The following is a 21,788-nucleotide window of genomic DNA, read 5'->3' on the forward strand; positions in this document are numbered from 1 at the left end:
CTAGGGATGCAGTGAAAGGAATTTGATCTCCCTCAAGCAAACCAGCTGTGGCAGTCACAGCCGTCCCCCAAACTCTTGGTATAACACCTCTTTATTACTGTGTGTTTCCTGTTACTGCTGCCCCCCCCTCTTGCAGGAATCACACCATCTTCATGCCTTGTTCCTGTTTTATTGCCCCATTTCAGGTTACACAGGGAATCTCATCATCTCAGTCTCACATCTCAGAGCCCAGGCTCTCCTCCTTGACCTGTCCCTATACTCCTTCACTTCTGGCCTAACCCTGGAAGTACTGGAAGGGTAGGACATACCAGCACGGTTACTGTGTGTTTTGGAAACCACAGCAGCTATATCCATTTTTACGAGGCTTGTATCCTTCTCTAGCAGGCATTCACTAGGGCTGGCAAAATCTCCTGGGAGTGTTCATCTTCTTCCAGTCCCCTGGTCCCTCCAGCACCTTTTGAGTCAGAAGGGAAGCAGAGAGCGTTGCACATCTCTGAGTTCACCCCATCCCTGTGGTGTGGGCTCTCAGCACCCTGACTAACAGCTGTGCAGAAGCCCAGCAGCAATTTTGTGAATTGTCATCAAGGTAGAAGGAAGGCCACCGAGTCTCGCCAATAGGTTGAGGGCTTTTTTTTCATTCACTGTCTGAACCAGTCCATTTGTTGCCTAGCTGGTGAGTAAGATCCTCACAAACGTAAAGACGTGGCCCACACTGCCTGTGTTTTAAGATCAGGTTTTCATGTCTAACAGTAAGTCACCAAGAAAAACTTTTTGCTGCACATCATCTCTGGTAGGTAGAGCAGGAAGGGCAAATGAAAAATGTCCTTCACCATTATTTCAGAACCAAACAGACTAATATTCTCAGGCAGTGTGTACCGATGGGGTGCCATGAATACTGTGGAAAGCACAGACCCAATTTAGCACTTCTTCACAGTGCCATTTTGGCTGTAAGTAGGTAACCCACAGCCAGATTTAAAAGCAGTGATGTATCTTGATGCAGATGTGCCTTACGCTTGTAGAAGAGAGCTAACTGGCTTCTACTTCCATAGCCTCTTGCCCAAACCTGCCTCAGTAGCTCAGCATCAACTTTAACTTGCTCATGATCGACGTTTTTGCACCTCTTCGAGTCAGTTGGGAGTGTTTTTCCACTGATACTTGTACTTCCATTGCCTCTTTCCCAAAGCTGCCTCAGTAGCTCAGCTTTAACTTGCTCATGATCGACATTTTTGCACCTCTTTGAGTCAGTTGGGAGTGTTTTTCCACTGACATAGAGCTAACTGGCTTCTACTTCCATAGCCTCTTGCCCAAACCTGCCTCAGTAGCTCAGCATCAACTTTAACTTGCTCATGATCGACGTTTTTGCACCTCTTCGAGTCAGTTGGGAGTGTTTTTCCACTGACATCAGTGGAGGCAGGCTCAGGCCTTAGGTGGCCATGAAGATGCTACATTTATCAAAGGCTCCCCAGTGCCATATGTAAGCAGACAGAGAACACCTTTGAGGAACTCTGCATGAGGTTCTCTTTTTTTTTCTTAATTCTTGAAGGCTAGTATAAATTTGGTTTTAAAAGAGTAGTTTCTTGGGAACAATTCAGTAATAAAAGTGATGGAATGATACTTTGTTCCCTGAGGAAACGAAAAGTGTTCAGGAAGAGCTCAACTCTACTTTGTAACCCTCTCATAATACAAGAACAAAGTCTTTGCTGAATTATAAGACAGTAAGTTTACTTTATTCTACATTGCTTAGAGACATTCACAAAGGAAGTGGGGTTTTAGAACAAGGAGTGATTAGTTGTGCTCATAGCACTTATAGTACGAGTGCATATGTTGCTGCAACGTGCAAAAGCTTATGGTACTGTATTCTGTGCTTTGTCATTATACTGGTGATCTGAAGGAGCCAGGAAAAAATGCTTCCTCAGATATTCCTGCCTGAACAAACGTCCCAATGTGTTTGAAGGGGGTTGTTTGCCTTTGAATGTCAAGGAGCAGGTACTGGCCATACTAGAAACGGGGTATGAGGCTGCTGGGGGCAATGGGCAGGATAGAAAATTAGGCCAGTCTTCATAAATTGCCATAGCTCTGTTGACTCTTCTGCTATGATAAGTCAAAGCTGTGTCAGTTCGTATGATGAGAGGCTCTGCCCTCTGTAAATTATGCAGAATTAATGGGTACTGTCAAAACTAAAGGGAATTAATAGGTTTGACTAGGTCCAGTCACCGTAGAGACCATAAATTAGATAACAAATTCACTGTGAAAGCGTATAACTGTAACACCAGCTGTGCTCCAAGGAGCTCTTCAGGAGTCCCACGTGGAATTAAATCTAATTTGTTTTTCCTGTCTGGGCAGAAACCGTATGTTTGCAAGATACCGGGCTGCACGAAGCGCTACACGGACCCCAGTTCTCTGCGGAAACACGTGAAGACCGTGCACGGCCCCGAGGCGCACGTCACCAAGAAGCAGCGGGGAGATATCCACCCGAGGCCTCCACCACCCAGAGACCCAGGCAGCCACTCTCAGACCCGGTCACCAGGCCATCAGACTCAGGGTGCAATTGGTGAGCAGAAGGACCTCAGCAACACTACCTCAAAGCGTGAAGAATGCCTCCAGGTGAAGGCGGTCAAGTCGGAAAAACCAATGGTATGCAATACCCCGAGCTGTTCCTTCTCTCCTTCTTTCTTCTTGCAGCCACTCACTCAATAATCCCTTTATGAAACGCTCCAGCCCGTAAACTCTAGCTCACAACTCACAAGGTTAGGATTTGTGAGGTTTTCTTTTTCGTTTACATTGTAAAAAGTTTCTAAAGCCCAAGAAATAGCAAATAAAAAGATTACATCTCGTCTGTGCAATACGCAGTAAGTGCAGTGTTGGCAACTCTCACAATAATTGTTTCTCTTAAAGCTCCGTCTTTTGGAATCAGCATATTGTGAGAAAATCACAGTTCTCATTTTAAAAAGGCTTTTTTTTTTTCCCCACTCTCCTGTTTACAGAAGAGAGTTAGAAAATGTGAATCTTGCAGGCTGGAAACCAGAATGCAAAACCAACCAAATCCAAAAGACTAAAATGATGATATTGATAATGCTAATTTTTGGAGAACCTGGGGAAACAATCAGATTTTAGGGGCTTGAGGTTGTTGGGTCATGGATCAAACTGAATCAAGATAAATTGACTTTCTTAAACAGCAGGAAGGGGTCTTCTGTTAACATTTGATCTCTATTGTGATGTGACCTCTTATGTTAATCTGATACTTAATTTAACTTGACCAAGTTAACCTAATTTCAATTTAACTAAATCGAGCTTAATTAAGAGTCTCTGCAGGTCCTTTCACTGGTTTATCTTAATGTACTGCGTTAAACCAATATAGCCTTGAATGCTGATAGGATCCCATTCCATTTTTTGACATGCTATCTTAAATAAAGATGTTCTTCTTTCATTTGCCTGCACTTCATGTGCCATCCATCCCCTCCTCAAGGGTTAAGACTTAGCGAAGGCAGTCAACCCATCCTCTTCCACATCTGGACAAACGATCCGTCTGGACCCGACCCTCAGGGGACTACAAATGTGAGCCCTCCAAATTCTGCTCATATTGTTAATTATGCTGCAATTCAGAGTGATTACTCATTGAAATATGAGTTACTGTTATACTGTGCCGAAGGCTTGTGCCCAAACTGTGGAGTATTAATCCTGGATTCAGAAACTTCTGAGGGGGCAGAGGTAACTGCCACTGAAGTCTGAAGGAGATCCTCTGCCATCTTTGGTGATAACTACCTTAGATGACAAAGGAACAAAACCCATTCCCCTCATGCTTAGCTGGGTAAATCTGTAGCATTATTGAGGCGCCTTGAGCATAGATGGTTTTCACATTAATATACTGGGCAGAAGAAGGGTGTGAGTGCGGATTGCTTAGATAGTATTAAGTATTTCTCACTGGAAAATATCTTCTGAAACAATTCTTTATTTCCTGCTTTTCACTGTTTGTATGAATTAAGATATATTTTCTGTTTTTTGACTAATCCAATGTCTTTTCTGTCTAATGCTCTTAAATGTCTTGTTCTAACTTCCTAAGGACAGTGGGTAATAAGGTGAGGGCATTTTAACTTTTCTGCTGTTTTTCTTATTGCAACATTATTTATGTCTTTATTTTAGCATTCTGCCTGTTGTCCAGTCATTCCTTCATTTAGTAATGTGCAATCCATCAAACTCATTCCCAAATGTAATGTGCTTGTGAGCATTTTGCAACACTTTAACATGTGAAAAATCTGGCTTATATTGGTGAAGTGTCTTCAGAAATGTCTTTGTACCTTCCCCTCTAGACCAGACATCCTTTTTTTTGTTGTTTTCTGTGTTGCATATCTAGAAATGTATATTCCCCATCATACGGTTCTTACCTCTGTAACTTACCTCACTGTGACCTTGACACATGGCTACAAGAACAGGCTTCTGACCATTACCATATGGCATGGAGCTCTTGTCCAGAAGCACAAACTCTCTTCTGTACAATAACAGTTGTTTCTATTCTTGTCACCAAATCAGCTGCGGCATTTGGAAATGAACAAGCTCAGTGTGGCCTCATAAATTCTAAGTATCATCGTTCAAGTTAGAAATAATAAAATAGTTATTGCATCTTAATGGACTCCTCAGGGGCATATGAAGCTACAGTGTTGCCATGAATCTGTGTCTTCATTCACTGCTACCTTGGAAATTCTAGCCACCGTCCATCAGAAAAAATGTGCAAAAAAAAAATCACAGGCTGACAGGAAAAAAATAATCTAAACACCCCAAGAAAAAAACTCAAATACTTACATGAAACTGTTCTTGGGAGCAAAATGATACTGCATGCCTCACGGGTTTGTGGTCCCACGGATACAACCTATAGTATGATCCTATGTCCAGAGACTTCTGTCTGTCTTGCTGTCTGTTTTGGCTGTCAGTCTGTCTGTCTGAGTGTTCCAGTTCGTCAGAGAAATTTTCCCATTCTTTTAGGAGAACTTTATGAGTATAAAAACCAAATCAAGCCCCTTGTTTCCCTACAACAAGAATTCTGCTAGAGCAGCAGGGCACGCTGTCTGTTAAGAAAGAAGAAGCTGTTGTGGTGGTTTATATCCCCATAGATTCCCAGCCTGTAGCGTGTACATAAATTTTTAAATTTAAATTCTAAGGAAAGGAAGGATTTGATTCAGTAGGTCGTCGCCTCCTTGATTAAAGGCAGAGATGGTGTAAGTTAGAGCGTGCTGCTAGGGTCACGGGATGCTGATAATACGATACAGTATTTTTGCACTGATGCTTTGTCCCCGTTTTATTACATGCCAACATTTCAGGCCGACCGCTGCTCGTAACAATGAGCCTTAAGCCTGGAAAATACTTACATTCTTTAGCCACAAGTCTAATTAAAAAAAAACAAAACCAACAAAAAACAAAAAACAAATTCCAGTGTTGTTTATTTGTTTGCTTGCTGCAGGCCACCATCTTCATGCCTTGTTCCTGTTTTATTGCCCCATTTCAGGTTACACAGGGAATCTCATCATCTCAGTCTCACATCTCAGAGCCCAGGCTCTCCTCCTTGACCTGTCCCTATACTCCTTCACTTCTGGCCTAACCCTGGAAGTACTGGAAGGGTAGGACATACCAGCACGGTTACTGTGTGTTTTGGAAACCACAGCAGCTATATCCATTTTTACGAGGCTTGTATCCTTCTCTAGCAGGCATTCACTAGGGCTGGCAAAATCTCCTGGGAGTGTTCATCTTCTTCCAGTCCCCTGGTCCCTCCAGCACCTTTTGAGTCAGAAGGGAAGCAGAGAGCGTTGCACATCTCTGAGTTCACCCCATCCCTGTGGTGTGGGCTCTCAGCACCCTGACTAACAGCTGTGCAGAAGCCCAGCAGCAATTTTGTGAATTGTCATCAAGGTAGAAGGAAGGCCACCGAGTCTCGCCAATAGGTTGAGGGCTTTTTTTTCATTCACTGTCTGAACCAGTCCATTTGTTGCCTAGCTGGTGAGTAAGATCCTCACAAACATAAAGACGTGGCCCACACTGCCTGTGTTTTAAGATCAGGTTTTCATGTCTAACAGTAAGTCACCAAGAAAAATTTTTTGCTGCACATCATCTCTGGTAGGTGGAGCAGGAAGGGCAAATGAAAAATGTCCTTCACTGTTATTTCAGAACCAAACAGACTAATATTCTCAAGCAATGTGTACTGATGGGGTGCCATGAATACTGTGGAAAGCACAGACCCAATTCAGCACTTCTTCACAGTGCCGTTTTGGCTGTAAGTAGGTAACCCACAGCCAGATTTAAAAGCAGTGATGTATCTTGATGCAGATGTGCCTTACGCTTGTAGAAGTACTTGTACTTCCATTGCCTCTTTCCCAAAGCTGCCTCAGTAGCTCAGCTTTAACTTGCTCATGATCGACATTTTTGCACCTCTTTGAGTCAGTTGGGAGTGTTTTTCCACTGACATCAGTGGAGACAGGCTCAGGCCTTAGGTGGCCATGAAGATGCTACATTTATCAAAGGCTCCCCAGTGCCATGTGTAAGCAGACAGAGAACACCTTTGAGGAACTCTGCATGAGGTTCTCTTTTTTTTTCTTAATTCTTGAAGGCTAGTATAAATTTGGTTTTAAAAGAGTAGTTTCTTGGGAACAATTCAGTAATAAAAGTGATGGAATGATACTTTGTTCCCTGAGGAAACGAAAAGTGTTCAGGAAGAGCTCAACTCTACTTTGTAACCCTCTCATAATACAAGAACAAAGTCTTTGCTGAATTATAAGACAGTAAGTTTACTTTATTCTACATTGCTTAGAGACATTCACAAAGGAAGTGGGGTTTTAGAACAAGGAGTGATTAGTTGTGCTCATAGCACTTATAGTACGAGTGCATATGTTGCTGCAACGTGCAAAAGCTTATGGTACTGTATTCTGTGCTTTGTCATTATACTGGTGATCTGAAGGAGCCAGGAAAAAAAAGCTTCCTCAGGTATTCCTGCCTGAACAAACGTCCCAACGTGTTTGAAGGGGGTTGTTTGCCTTTGAATGTCAAGGAGCAGGTACTGGCCATACTAGAAACGGGGTATGAGGCTGCTGGGGGCAATGGGCAGGATAGAAAATTAGGCCAGTCTTCATAAATTGCCATAGCTCTGTTGACTCTTCTGCTATGATAAGTCAAAGCTGTGTCAGTTCGTATGATGAGAGGCTCTGCCCTCTGTAAATTATGCAGAATTAATGGGTACTGTCAAAACTAAAGGGAATTAATAGGTTTGACTAGGTCCAGTCACCGTAGAGACCATAAATTAGATAACAAATTCACTGTGAAAGCGTATAACTGTAACACCAGCTGTGCTCCAAGGAGCTCTTCAGGAGTCCCACGTGGAATTAAATCTAATTTGTTTTTCCTGTCTGGGCAGAAACCGTATGTTTGCAAGATACCGGGCTGCACGAAGCGCTACACGGACCCCAGTTCTCTGCGGAAACACGTGAAGACCGTGCACGGCCCCGAGGCGCACGTCACCAAGAAGCAGCGGGGAGATATCCACCCGAGGCCTCCACCACCCAGAGACCCAGGCAGCCACTCTCAGACCCGGTCACCAGGCCATCAGACTCAGGGTGCAATTGGTGAGCAGAAGGACCTCAGCAACACTACCTCAAAGCGTGAAGAATGCCTCCAGGTGAAGGCGGTCAAGTCGGAAAAACCAATGGTATGCAATACCCCGAGCTGTTCCTTCTCTCCTTCTTTCTTCTTGCAGCCACTCACTCAATAATCCCTTTATGAAACGCTCCAGCCCGTAAACTCTAGCTCACAACTCACAAGGTTAGGATTTGTGAGGTTTTCTTTTTCGTTTACATTGTAAAAAGTTTCTAAAGCCCAAGAAATAGCAAATAAAAAGATTACATCTCGTCTGTGCAATACGCAGTAAGTGCAGTGTTGGCAACTCTCACAATAATTGTTTCTCTTAAAGCTCCGTCTTTTGGAATCAGCATATTGTGAGAAAATCACAGTTCTCATTTTAAAAAGGCTTTTTTTTTTTTTTCTCCACTCTCCTGTTTACAGAAGAGAGTTAGACAATGTGAATCTTGCAGGCTCGAATCCAGAATGCAAAACCAACCAAATTCAAAAGACTAAAATGATGATATTGATAATGCTAATTTTTGGAGAACCTGGGGAAACAATCAGATTTTAGGGGCTTGAGGTTGTTGGGTCATGGATCAAACTGAATCAAGATAAATTGACTTTCTTAAACAGCAGGAAGGGGTCTTCTGTTAACATTTGATCTCTATTGTGATGTGACCTCTTATGTTAATCTGATACTTAATTTAACTTGACCAAGTTAACCTAATTTCAATTTAACTAAATCGAGCTTAATTAAGAGTCTCTGCAGGTCCTTTCACTGGTTTATCTTAATGTACTGCGTTAAACCAATATAGCCTTGAATGCTGATAGGATCCCATTCCATTTTTTGACATGCTATCTTAAATAAAGATGTTCTTCTTTCATTTGCCTGCACTTCATGTGCCATCCATCCCCTCCTCAAGGGTTAAGACTTAGCGAAGGCAGTCAACCCATCCTCTTCCACATCTGGACAAACGATCCGTCTGGACCCGACCCTCAGGGGACTACAAATGTGAGCCCTCCAAATTCTGCTCATATTGTTAATTATGCTGCAATTCAGAGTGATTACTCATTGAAATATGAGTTACTGTTATACTGTGCCGAAGGCTTGTGCCCAAACTGTGGAGTATTAATCCTGGATTCAGAAACTTCTGAGGGGGCAGAGGTAACTGCCACTGAAGTCTGAAGGAGATCCTCTGCCATCTTTGGTGATAACTACCTTAGATGACAAAGGAACAAAACCCATTCCCCTCATGCTTAGCTGGGTAAATCTGTAGCATTATTGAGGCGCCTTGAGCATAGATGGTTTTCACATTAATATACTGGGCAGAAGAAGGGTGTGAGTGCGGATTGCTTAGATAGTATTAAGTATTTCTCACTGGAAAATATCTTCTAAAACAATTCTTTATTTCCTGCTTTTCACTGTTTGTATGAATTAAGATATATTTTCTGTTTTTTGACTAATCCAATGTCTTTTCTGTCTAATGCTCTTAAATGTCTTGTTCTAACTTCCTAAGGACAGTGGGTAATAAGGTGAGGGCATTTTAACTTTTCTGCTCTTTTTCTTATTGCAACATTATTTATGTCTTTATTTTAGCATTCTGCCTGTTGTCCAGTCATTCCTTCATTTAGTAATGTGCAATCCATCAAACTCATTCCCAAATGTAATGTGCTTGTGAGCATTTTGCAACACTTTAACATGTGAAAAATCTGGCTTATATTGGTGAAATGTCTTCAGAAATGTCTTTGTACCTTCCCCTCTAGACCAGACATCCTTTTTTTTGTTGTTTTCTGTGTTGCATATCTAGAAATGTATATTCCCCATAATACGGTTCTTACCTCTGTAACTTACCTCACTGTGACCTTGACACATGGCTACAAGAACAGGCTTCTGACCATTACCATATGGCATGGAGCTCTTGTCCAGAAGCACAAACTCTCTTCTGTACAATAACAGTTGTTTCTATTCTTGTCACCAAATCAGCTGCGGCATTTGGAAATGAACAAGCTCAGTGTGGCGCGGCCGGCATTTGGAAATGAACAAGCTCAGTGTGGCCTCATAAATTCTAAGTATCATCGTTCAAGTTAGAAATAATAAAATAGTTATTGCATCTTAATGGACTCCTCAGGGGCATATGAAGCTACAGTGTTGCCATGAATCTGTGTCTTCATTCACTGCTACCTTGGAAATTCTAGCCACCGTCCATCAGAAAAAATGTGCAAAAAAAAAATCACAGGCTGACAGGAAAAAAATAATCTAAACACCCCAAGAAAAAAACTCAAATACTTACATGAAACTGTTCTTGGGAGCAAAATGATACTGCATGCCTCACGGGTTTGTGGTCCCACGGATACAACCTATAGTATGATCCTATGTCCAGAGACTTCTGTCTGTCTTGCTGTCTGTTTTGGCTGTCAGTCTGTCTGTCTGAGTGTTCCAGTTCGTCAGAGAAATTTTCCCATTCTTTTAGGAGAACTTTATGAGTATAAAAACCAAATCAAGCCCCTTGTTTCCCTACAACAAGAATTCTGCTAGAGCAGCAGGGCACGCTGTCTGTTAAGAAAGAAGAAGCTGTTGTGGTGGTTTATATCCCCATAGATTCCCAGGCTGTAGAGTGGACTTAAATTTTTAAATTTAAATTCTAAGGAAACGAAGGATTTGATTCAGTAGGTCGTCGCCTCCTTGATTAAAGGCAGAGATGGTGTAAGTTAGAGCGTGCTGCTAGGGTCACGGGATGCTGATAATACGATACAGTATTTTTGCACTGATGCTTTGTCCCCGTTTTATTACATGCCAACATTTCAGGCCGACCGCTGCTCGTAACAATGAGCCTTAAGCCTGGAAAATACTTACATTCTTTAGCCACAAGTCTAATTAAAAAAAAACAAAAACAACAAAAAACAAAAAACAAATTCCAGTGTTGTTTATTTGTTTGCTTGCTGCAGGCCTGGCAGTGTAAATCAGAGCTCGTCACGTGGCTGAGTTCTGATTCGGTTTGTTGACCTGCAGTTTGAACTGGGAACAGCACCCACCCCAAGTAGAGTAACCATGAATGCCATGAAGGAATAGAAGCAATTACAGGAATAAGTGAAATAGGCGTCTGTTGTAGATATAATATACTATCAACAAGATATTAAAGTGGATTTTAATTGTGAGTTTTGCAGTGGCAGTCATTGCAGGTAAAATCAGCATTCTAGGAAGCCCCTTAATGAACGATCACCATCATTTAATGCTAAAGTTTTCTTTACATTTCATAGAATCATTCAGGTTGGAAGAGACCCTTGGGATCATCAAGTCCAACCATCTACCCTACTCTACATAGTCCTCCCCTACACCATATTCTTCGGTACCCCATCTAACCGTCCCTTAAACACATCCAGGGATGGTGACTCAACCACCTCCCTGGGCAGCCTATTCCAATGCCCGACCACTTATTTGGTTTTCTTTGGCTCTGTTTAGACCCCCATTCACTGCAAGTTCTTTGTGGTTTTCTTTGGCTCCGTTTAGACCCCCATTCACTGCAAGTTCTTTGTTTGCTTGGTCCTCACGCTCTTTTGTTTCTTCCTTCACCCCAACAGACATCTCAGCCAAGCCCTGGTGGTCAGTCTACATGCAGCAGCGAACAGTCCCCCATCAGCAACTATTCCAACAATGGGATCGAGCTTACTCTGACCGGTGGTGGTAGTGTAGGAGACCTCAGTGTCATCGATGAAACCCCAATCATGGACTCTACCATTTCCACAGCCACCACAGCACTTGGCTTACAGGCCAGGAGGAATATGACAGGGACCAAATGGATGGAGCAAGTGAAATTAGAAAGGTTGAAACAAGTTAATGGAATGCTTCCAAGACTGAACCCCGTTCCACCTTCCAAAGCCCCGACCTTGCCGCCTCTCATAGGAAATGGTGAGATACACGTAACAGGAGTGGTAACACTTTTTCTCCTTAAATTCTTTGCTTGCTAGCTCAGTCTTGCAACCCTTGCAGATGAGTAGTGCAGCTTATGAAACTCAGCAGCTGTGGGAATGCTTCATAAATTGATCACTGTCTGTTTATCCCGTCATAACAAGTCCTATTGCCCATCCTGAGAGAAGTCTAGATCGTTCCATGTTTTACAGAACATTTCAATATTCCCTATAGATAAAGATTTGGACCCGAGATCATTGTAATCCTCTCTGGTTTTGAGGCAAGGACATAAATGAAATAGATGAAATAAATACCTGCCAGTTTATTGTATGGAAGTCTTTCAGATGAGGCCTATGCTCTTTGCATAGATGTGTTGGGCTACTCTTTAAATGAACTGTTTCCACCTATGTAAGTAATGAACTGTACAGATACTGCTGCCACAAAGGGCATAGCAAGGTCACTCTTTGCATAGATGTGTTGGGCTACCCTTTAAATAAAATGTTTCCACGTATGTAAGTAATAAACTGTACAGATACTGCTGCCACAAAGGGCAGATGTCTATGAATGGGAGCAAGGTGAGATGGAATTCTGAAGATCCATAGTTGTTTTCATACAAGGAGCTGCTTTTTGCCAAAATATGTAAATCCCTGCTGCCTCTACATGGCCTACAGCGTGTCTGCAGGATTCTGCACTCAAGCCAGCAGGGACAGCCCAGGTTTTCTGAAACCCATTCAATCAAAAGAAACTATGTAAAATTAAGAAATGTATTCTGTTTACTTAAAACCAAAACAAAACAAGGAAACCAGCAAAGATGTTTTGCAGTTGTTCGGAGTTATTTCAAGAATATTTCAAGAAGTCTTAGAAATGACCTTGAATAGCCTCCAATTTGTATATTTTGCCATTCCATGCAAATGGCTGTTCAATTATATTTTGCCTATAAAAAGCTCCCTTTACGAATGTGTCCTTCTGGCACATCAGTCAGCATAGCTGCACTGCAGGCTGGAGCACTACACCAGCTGATGACAGTTTGTGGCTATGGCCTATAAATTTTATGCTGGGGATTCACACTGAAATGTTACCCTGGAGTCCCTGAATTAGCTTTGAACCTAAGGGACACAGTTTTTATCCCGACGTCTTTCAAGAAAGAGCACTGCTGTGATTTGCTGGGGCATTGCAGGCTCTTCCTCTGGTCTCCCTGACTTCTTTCCTGGGTGTTTTCTGGTTTTGGGTTTCTGGGTGGTGCCCGTTTCTTTAACTGTGAATTTTCCCTCCAGGTACCCAGTCGAACAGCAGCTGCAGTGTAGGAGGATCCATGACTATTCTGCCAAACAGGAACGAACTTTCCAGTACGGACATCACTGTGTTGAACATGCTGAACAGGAGGGACAGCAATACCAGCACCATCAGTTCAGCCTACCTGAGCAGCCGCAGGTCCTCTGGAATCTCACCTTGCTTCTCCAGCCGGAGGTCCAGCGACGCCTCCCAGGCGGAGGGCAGACCTCAGAACGTGAGTGTTGCAGACTCCTACGACCCCATCTCGACGGATGCCTCCCGGCGCTCCAGCGAAGCGAGCCAGTGTGATGACCTGCCAAGTCTTCTCAGCCTCACCCCGGCCCAGCAATACAGGCTGAAAGCTAAATACGCAGCAGCTACTGGTGGACCCCCACCAACTCCACTGCCCAACATGGAGAGGATGAGCCTCAAAACAAGGATGGCACTCTTGGGTGACTGCAGGGAGTCCGGAGTATCTCCACTGCCTCCAGTGAACGCCCCTCGAAGATGTAGTGACGGTGGGGCAAATGGTTACAGCAGGAGGCATTTTCTGTCTCACGATGCTCTAGGAAACGGGACGAGGAGAGCCAGCGATCCAGTAAGAATAGCCTCTGACAACCTCTCTGTCCCTAGAGTCCAGCGTTTCAACAGTCTTAATAGCTTTAACCCTCCTGCTTTGCCTCCATCCATGGAAAAGCGCAACCTCGTCCTTCAGAACTACACCCGTTCTGAGGGTGGCGTCTTCCGCGGCTTCAGCTCCCCCTGTCCTCCAAGCATCAGCGAGAACGTGGCCCTGGAGGCTGCTACGATGGAAGCGGGTGGCAGCCTGAATGACGAGGATCTCCTGCCGGATGACGTGGTTCAGTATCTGAATTCCCAGAACCAGGGCATGTACGACCACTTGTTGAACGGCGTCCTAGACGGCAACAAGATGCATCACGGCTCAGTGTTAGGAAACAACAGCAACCCCGGCAGCTTTGACCAAGCCCCACCACCCAGCGGTCAGCAGGCAGGTTCCGAGGCCAACAAGAGCGACTTGCCCATCCAGTGGAACGAAGTAAGCTCGGGAAGTTCTGACTTATCTCCTTCCAAGCTGAAATGCGGCCAGCGCTCGGCGGTGCAGCAGGCTCGGGCCTTCGGACTGTATAACAATATGATGGTCCAGCAGCAGCAGAACCTGGAGAGAAGCAACCTGGCCCAGCAGAACGGCTACCAGAACCTGGTGGAGAATGGTGGTTCCTATGGTTTACAGCAAAACCCGGCTCTTGGCGGCGGGGCCGGTAATTCTTTCAGCGTGCAGCCCAATAAGCCTTACAGAGAAAGCATCAGCAGGCAAGGAATGATGTCCGGGGCAATGGACAACTCCTGTGGCGTGGCAGTTCAAGGACAGAAGCTGAGGAGCAGCAACGTGCCAGTGAGTGGGAACCAGCAAAATTTCAGCCATCCCATGGCATCCAGCGAGCAAGCCACCAGTATGGCAAATGGGATGCAGAACAGGAACATGATGGAACAGGAATATTTGCCCAACCAACCGGTCGGAGACGGCGTTCATTACCAGGGAGTCAATCAAGCCGGTCAAATGATGCTAGGGCAAGTTAGTCCTACCTCACAAAGCAGCCTGTATCAAGGGCCACAGAGTTGCCCACCAGTGTCTCACGCCGTTGGTAGCCAGCCTTCAGGTTTGTTGGTGGCCAAAAGTTACCAGCCATGCTCTAATTACAGCGGCAGCAGACGGCAAAACGTGTTGAGGAACAACCTGGCGCAACAGCAAGGACACCTAAGCGATGGCAACCAGGCCTACAGGGTAAACACCATTAAGATGGAGATGCAAGGTCAATCACAGCAGTTCTGCTCTAACGCGCAGAATTACTCTGGTCAGTTGTATGACCAAACCACGGGCTTTAGCCACCAAGCTATGAAAACAGGTTCTTTCTTTGGTTCGGAAGCTACCTGCCTGCTGCAGGGGACTGCGACTCCAAACTCATCCGAGCTTCTTTCCCCGGGGGCTAACCAAGTGTCCAGCACGGTTGACAGCATCGACGGCAACAGCCTAGAGGGTGTGCAGCTCGATTTCGATGCTATCATAGATGATGGGGACCATGTCAGCTTGATTTCGGGAGCCCTGAGCCCGAGCATCATTCAGAACCTCTCCCGCAATTCCTCACGCCTCACCACTCCCCGAGCGTCTCTTACATTCCCAGCGATGCCCGTAAGCACAACCAACATGGCTATTGGGGACATGAGCTCTTTGTTGACCTCACTTGCAGAAGAAAGCAAGTTTCTTGCTGTTATGCAATAGACATAAAAAAAACAAAACAAACAAACAAAACAAAAAAAAAAAACCCCTTAGGAGATAACAGATGGGAAAAAAGAGAAAAAAAAAAGACTCATATTTTTTAGTTGTGTATGTATTTTAGCAATCTCATCTCACCTAAATGGGATGTGTTTCAAGTATATTCCTTTTATGGAATAAGGACTCTGAAAACCCTAAAGTGTTCTAGGGAGAAACTGTCTTCCATTTCAGTTTTGAATCAGTATTGCTACACCCATTCCCCCTCCTCTCTCTTTTCTCTCTCTCTCTCCCCCCTTTTTGAATGTCTGTACGCTTCTTTTTCCTTTTTTTTTTTTTTAATTGTAAACCAATGTAAACGTGTGAAGTGCATGTTTTTGTTTTGTTTTGGGGTGGTTTGTTTTTTGGTTTTTTTTTTTAAAGAAAGGTCTGATGGAAAGACTTTGCAATTTTCTGTCACTCAAAAGCAACTATAGACCTTGGAAAACTGTCGCAGCTTTTCCCCCTAAACGTGTAGGCACAAAATAACCAGGCACAATGTGAAGTGAGCATACAGTGATGAAATCCCCTCTGGATGCTTGGGATACATCGCACTGAGGTGGACAACCAGCTTAGAAATGCACTGCCATGGTAGTTCCAGAGTCATGGAGCACAAGGAATTAGGAGGTTAAAGCAAAAAAAAAGAAATGTAAACCCATCAGCCCTTTGATCCCTAGCGAATGTTTAAGGTTTTTGTAAACACACACACAGATAGCTGTCACTGCCTTGCATCATGATAGTGAGACTGTGTCATGCTTAATCCATTTCAGAAGAAGGAGAGGACCAGAAAGCTCTTCTTAGTCCATCTTCCAGCTCTCATCTTTTGCAGTATTTGGTATTCTGTTTTTCAGCCTTTTTTTTTTTAAGTGACTGGATAGTAAAATTATGGGCATGCTTGGCCATTTGGGTAGTCTATAATCCCTTCATTGCATACCACATTTGTGGAGAGGCCATCAGGGTCTTATGGAGTATTTCATACAGTGAAATAACAAAATTGCAGTATTCTATACTGGGGATTTTTTTTTTTAAGAGATGCAAAATAATGAGGTGTAATTTGCTGAGCCACTGGTTCTTATTCTCAGTAACGATTCCTTTTCCAGGTGAACTGTTTTGCACTTCCCTTTTAGGCCGTATAGCTTTGTGGATGGATCATATATTTTAAAATAAGTAAACACCCATTGACATTACACACAGTTACGGCTTCAGAAGCATCATGGTAGGAGGTTGTAGAGAAGCCGGGGTTGGTCTCTTCTCCCAAGTCCCAGGCGATGGGACAAGAGGAAATGGCCTCAAGTTGTACCAGGGGAGGTTCAGGTTGGATAGTAGGAACAATTTCTTCACTGAAAGGGTTCTTAAGCCTTGGACTGGGCTGCCCAGGGAAGGGGTTGAGGCCCCATCCCTGGAGGGATTTAAAAGCCGGGTTGCCACAGTGCTTAGAGACATGGGTTAGTGATGGTTTTTGATCAGAATTAGGTTGATGGTTGGACTAGATGATCTTAAAGGTCACTTCCAACCACACCGTGCTCCTGGGTGAACAGGTTGGGATGGAGAACAGTTACAAGGCCCACTCCTCGAAGCTGCAAGTCCAGCCTTTGCAGACTTCTCAGTTAAATACTGGTAGTAAAATGCTGCTATGGGACGTAAGTGGTGCAGGCACATGCAGTCATGGGTTTGATGTCTGTAAGGAGCTGGTGTTAGAGTAGACATACAATGAGAAGGAGGAGTGTGGTCTGTTCTGAAATACACATAAACTTTAGCCCAGTCAAAATTAGGAGCAGCACCAGAAGGTGATTTCTATAGGCTAGAAGGGAAATAGCGCTCTGTTTTTTTGACTGTAAAAAAAAAGGTGAAATACCAGCTGATTCAGGGCATGGCATTTGAGGAATGTGTAGAAATACAACCTCAGTGAAGCTGTTGGATAACATTGATCTATTAACAGCTGTTAGACTCAGAGGAAGAAGCTGTAAATCAGTAGGAAAACATCATAGGAATCCAGCGCTGGGGCCGTATGTGGGCTTATCACAGCATGTACCCAGTGATTTGCACTGCGAGCTGGAATGTCAGAAATCAAGACAAATGTAAATATCCTACAGCTTCTTATCATCACCCAGCTCCTGTCTTGCTCCGTGTCTTTAGCAAGCATCTCTTCCTTCCTCTGTCTCGTGCCTTTTGCTGGTTCCCCTCCCGATGTCCTTGCCCCTGCCCGGGGGACCCTCCTGCCATGGTCCCTTGCTCCCTTCTGATGGGAGAAGGAGGGATGCCTCCAGCTGGGCAGGTCACCAGGGGAAGGAGGGATGCTCTGGTGGTCACGTTGAAGATGGCAGTGCTATGATACAGCTCACATCCCTGCAGAGAAACAGCAGCGTATGCATGAGGAAAGGCTGTGCTGGATGGGTTTCAGATGGTTCTCGGTAACCAATCGCTGGCTGTTTATTAAGCCATCAATTACATGTTTATAAACAATTTCAACAGGGAGACTTATGACCAGCTTGGGAGTAGGTGGCTTGGGAGAGAAGCCTTTTATTGTTATAGAGCCAATACATTAAAAAAAAAAAAAAAAGACCCAAACCCCAAACCTATTTTTTTTAAACTCAATTTTCCAGTTCATAATTGTATTTGCTGGTCGAATTGAAGCTGGGAAGCTATTAACAGATGTGATCCATCAGAGCTTAGAAGGAGCCATTCATATTGCTCAAGGCTAAAAGGGACTGTTTGAGTAGCTAATTTGCCTTCCTGGATTTGACAAACCTTCGTCACTCACTTACCCCTGTCTTGGGCCAACAATATGTCTTAGCCAAAACCACATGCTCCAGACAGGCATCCCGGTTTGATTTGGCAAAGTTAAAGAACCAGAGACTTCACTGTGTCCCCGGGGAGCTCGTGCAAGTGGTTTATCATTTTCCCCGTTAAGCTTATGCACCACTTAGGGTCATGTGCCACTTTTTGGCATTTAGTGTCTTCTCATGCTTTTCTGGTTTATGCTAAAGAGCTTGGGGTTTGGTACCTGTGAGGGTACCAAGAGCTATCTTGGGGTTTGGGTTTGTTTTGATAAGGTAGATTGGGCTCTCTGAGTGTGGCACTGTTAGGCTGGACACCAGTTTTCACTTCTCAACCTCCTCCTCAATGCGTGGCAGTCTGGGGAAAGTCCCCCCAGCATTGCTTACTGGTTTACTGGCACCCCTCTATCCTGCCCTTCCAGTTACACAGCTGAAGCTTGCTTTTGTCTATCTGGCACATCACTTGGCGTTGCCATAGCTGGTGGAAACCCACCGCTCCCCCTAGAGTACTAGAAAATGCAGAAAATATTGTGAATTTCCTATTTTTAAACCATCACAGCCTGAGTCTAAATCACCTTTTCTTCTGATGGCTCTACGGGGGTCTTCAGATTCGTTACTGTTGGCCTTGGGCGCATCCGCCTCGGTCAGCCTACGTGAAGCATGCCCCTATCTCCATGGGAAGTGTGTGGGGGGGTCTCCCCTGAGGGTTCATCCCTCAGGTTCCCCCACCAGGTGGAGAAAAAGAGGGGGTTTGCAGAGAAGTCAGTCAGTGGGCTTCCAGAGGGGGGCTTCGCTGGTGAGGACGATGGCCCCATGCATCCACATGGCAGACGGTGCCGTTCTCCCCTTGGAGGACGGCCCCAAATGGTACGTGCATGAAGATGCTGGCTGGCTCATTGGCTTCCAGTCATTGTCCCCCTGCCCACCCCTTGATGAAATGGCTGGTTGGCTTGCCCACACCCGTTGCACAATGGCTCAGTCCTTCTGAACAGCCCCAGTTCATCATATTCTCGCAATGTATGTGCCTTATTTTGTGTTGATCCTGTAAAAGAGAGGGACCAAGATGTGTTGCCAAATTTCCCCGATGAGGCTGTACTCGCCATTCAGCTAATAGCACATACCACTGTTAAATAGTGTCCGAAACGTCTTGTAAACCTCTGGTGTTATTGTCCTTGGATTGGTGGAATGTCTCCTATGGAACAGTTACTGTTGTCAGTCCTGCAGATGTGTAAGATAAAAAAAAAAAAGTGTTCTTTTTTTTTTTTTCATTTTTTTAAAGTTTTTTTATAAAGCTTGTAATCCTTTTTTTTTAAAAAAAAAAAGAAAAAAAAAAGAAAATGTGTAAATACATTTACGTACAGTAGGAATAGTGTTGGGCTGTAACGGGCCTTAGTGGTCTTCATTTGATAAACCTGCAGTTATGATCTGATGTTTCTCGAGCCTTAGGTTGATCTGAAGGGTCTGTAGCACTGTGTACATACAAACTGTACTTCTGCTTTCAGAACCACTTAGCTCTTTTGTAACAAAGAAGGAAAAAAAAAAAAAAGAGAAAAAAAAAAAAGAAATGTTTCTTACAATGTCAATAAAAACACAAAAGCCTTTGTACTTAAGTTCTTAGCTTTCAGCTTTTGAAACATCTCCTTGGGGGAGGGAGTTCTGGTTTTATTTTTTTGTCGTTGGGCGGGAGGGCCTGGTTGCAATCAGCGCGGGTATCGCTTCCACTCCTGGTGGCTGGCGGTTCTGGTCCCTCTTCCCAGCCTGTTGCTTCACTTCATTCACGTCTTAAAAACCCAGGGGGAAGCAAAACAGGGCGTTCAACCTCTTCTCTGAAGAAAACTGGCCGAGGGGGCGGCCGGGTGGAGAAAGAAGGGAAAATGGCAGTGTCGCACAGGTATAAACCGTGTGAGAGGAGAGAGACGGACCCGGTTCAATCTGCTGCAAGAGACAGACTCTGGGCTTGCAAAGGAGGAAGAGAAGCTCTTCTGGCCGGGTTACTCTTGTAGGTGTCCACCCTGGTGGGGTTATTGCATGATCTGCAGAAGAACTAGATGCGGCCTTCTCCAAAGCCGGCCGCATTTAGTAGTGAGTGTTTCTCTTGGGTGGAGTGATTGAGTTAATTGTGGCAAATAATACAGAAGAAGTTGTAGCGCTGCTTAGTTTTAAGGTGGCTGAGCTGTTCTTCTTTCAAGACCTTTTGGTTCCATTGCAGGTACGTTGGCAAGACCCAGACTGCTCTGTTGAGCTGTCAGTGGTCAGCTTCTGCCCTAGTCCTTCCTCCGCCGAAGTAGGTGAGACATTTCCGAGTCCAAGGAGGTAACCTTGCATTGTTATTTGCTCATCTTAACTTCTTTTTCATTGGTTTGTTTTGTTTTGGGTTTTTTTTTGTCCTTCACTCTTCAGCCATTATTAAGCTTTTTCTCATTTAGGTGGAGGTTTGAGAAGGACAAAGGGTGGAAGGGAGAGGTGTAGAATGCCCAGCTGAGAAGCCAGTGGGGCAGGAGGAGTGGCCTGGGATGATCTGGTAGGGGTGCACTCTTCAGCCATTATAAAGCTTTTCTCATCTAGGTGGAGGTTTGAGAAGGACGAAGGGTGGAAGGGAGAGGTGTAGAATGCCCAGCTGAGAAGCCAGTGGGGCAGGAGGAGTGGCCTGGGATGATCTGGTAGGGGTGAAGGAGACCCTGCAGCAGGACCAGGGTCTTGATGGTGGCCATGGTGCCTTATCTCATGTGCTGCAACCCCAAATCCTGCCAGAGTCTGGCAGTGCTCCAGCATCAGCTCACTTTTGGGGGTAGAGACTGGGGTGGTGACGGCAACTTCCCTCCAGCTTCCTCCACCAACAGGAGGTAGGCAGCAGGGATGGGACAAGACACGCTGGAGCAGTGAGAGAAACAAGCAGGCCTGTGGGGATGGGGGTAGCAGGATCCATGATGACCAGGGGAGCATGTCCATCAGGGACTTAGAGGTGACCGCAGCGTTTCTGAGCCTTACCAGCCACCTGTGGGCAGTGGGAGAAGAGGGATTCCCACCTCTTAAATGCTAAGGCAGTAAAGACATCCATTCCATGTTCCTTGCATCATGCTGTCATGCCACAACTTTTAACCATCTCCATGCATGCTCACTTTTTCAGTTGCATCTCCTCCACCAGCTGGCTCTACCTCGGGATGAAGGTGAAGAAGGCAGGAGATGCCATGGGGACCCCTGCCCTGTTCATCACCGTGCTTGGTCGCTGTGTCGAAGGTGCAGATGAGGATGCTGCCAGGTGGTGTGAGGTCGGGCACCAGGGCCACGGCACTTGCCAAGGTGAGCAGTGGTAGGGGAAGGGCTGGGGCTGCAGGGCACAATTCTGGTCCTCCAGCCTGACTGGAGATGGGGCTGATGAAGAGCTGCATGCGTGAAGCTACAGCCCAGGGAGAGGGGGCAGGAGGACTTGTGTTTCCATGTGGTAAAACTCAAAATCCTGCCAAGTCCTGAGGAGAACAAAAAAATAGCAGGGCAGTCGTGGTGTGTACCGTCCAAAATTAGCGGATGCTGTTGACCTTTAGTCTGCGCTTTAGTGCCAAGGCTGTAAATGAATTAGTGGTAATTCATTAAAATGGTTTCTTACTTCAGAAGGGCATGTACCCGAGGGACCTGAAGAAAATACAACAGAGGGATGCAGCACCGATAAGGCAGGCAGGAAAAAAACCCACCCCCCACACATACCCCACCACAAACAGGTGATGTGGCATTACTACACCTAAACACAAGGGCAACACAAAAAATCACCAACAATGCAGAGGCCAGACCTGCCGGGGTCGGGGATGAAGCAAGGAGCCGTGGGGGACGAGCAGGGGATGTGGGACCAAGGTGGTGATGGAGTGACCGGGCTGGCTGGGTGTAAGCCATAGCACTGTAGGACAGCCCAATG

The 21,788-nt window shown here is 45.0% G+C and overlaps 1 protein-coding gene across 2 annotated transcripts in view; it reads left to right on the forward strand.

The window, feature by feature from the left end:
• The window catches only part of GLI3 (GLI family zinc finger 3), a 248,551-nt gene extending 229,122 nt beyond the window's left edge, over nucleotides 1–19,429 (forward strand). For both annotated transcript variants that reach the window (XM_014957727.1, XM_014957728.1), the window contains exons 12-14: nucleotides 2,344–2,634; nucleotides 11,176–11,503; nucleotides 12,778–19,429. In XM_014957727.1, the coding sequence (XP_014813213.1) occupies nucleotides 2,344–2,634; nucleotides 11,176–11,503; nucleotides 12,778–15,074 (2,916 nt within the window). In that variant the 3' untranslated portion in view covers nucleotides 15,075–19,429. The remainder of the gene's footprint in view (nucleotides 1–2,343; nucleotides 2,635–11,175; nucleotides 11,504–12,777) is intronic.
• Nucleotides 19,430–21,788: the final 2,359 nt, after the last annotated feature.

Source organism: Calidris pugnax, unplaced genomic scaffold (assembly GCF_001431845.1).
Source record: "Calidris pugnax isolate Ruff unplaced genomic scaffold, ASM143184v1 scaffold222, whole genome shotgun sequence".
Taxonomy (NCBI): Eukaryota; Metazoa; Chordata; class Aves; order Charadriiformes; family Scolopacidae; genus Calidris; species Calidris pugnax.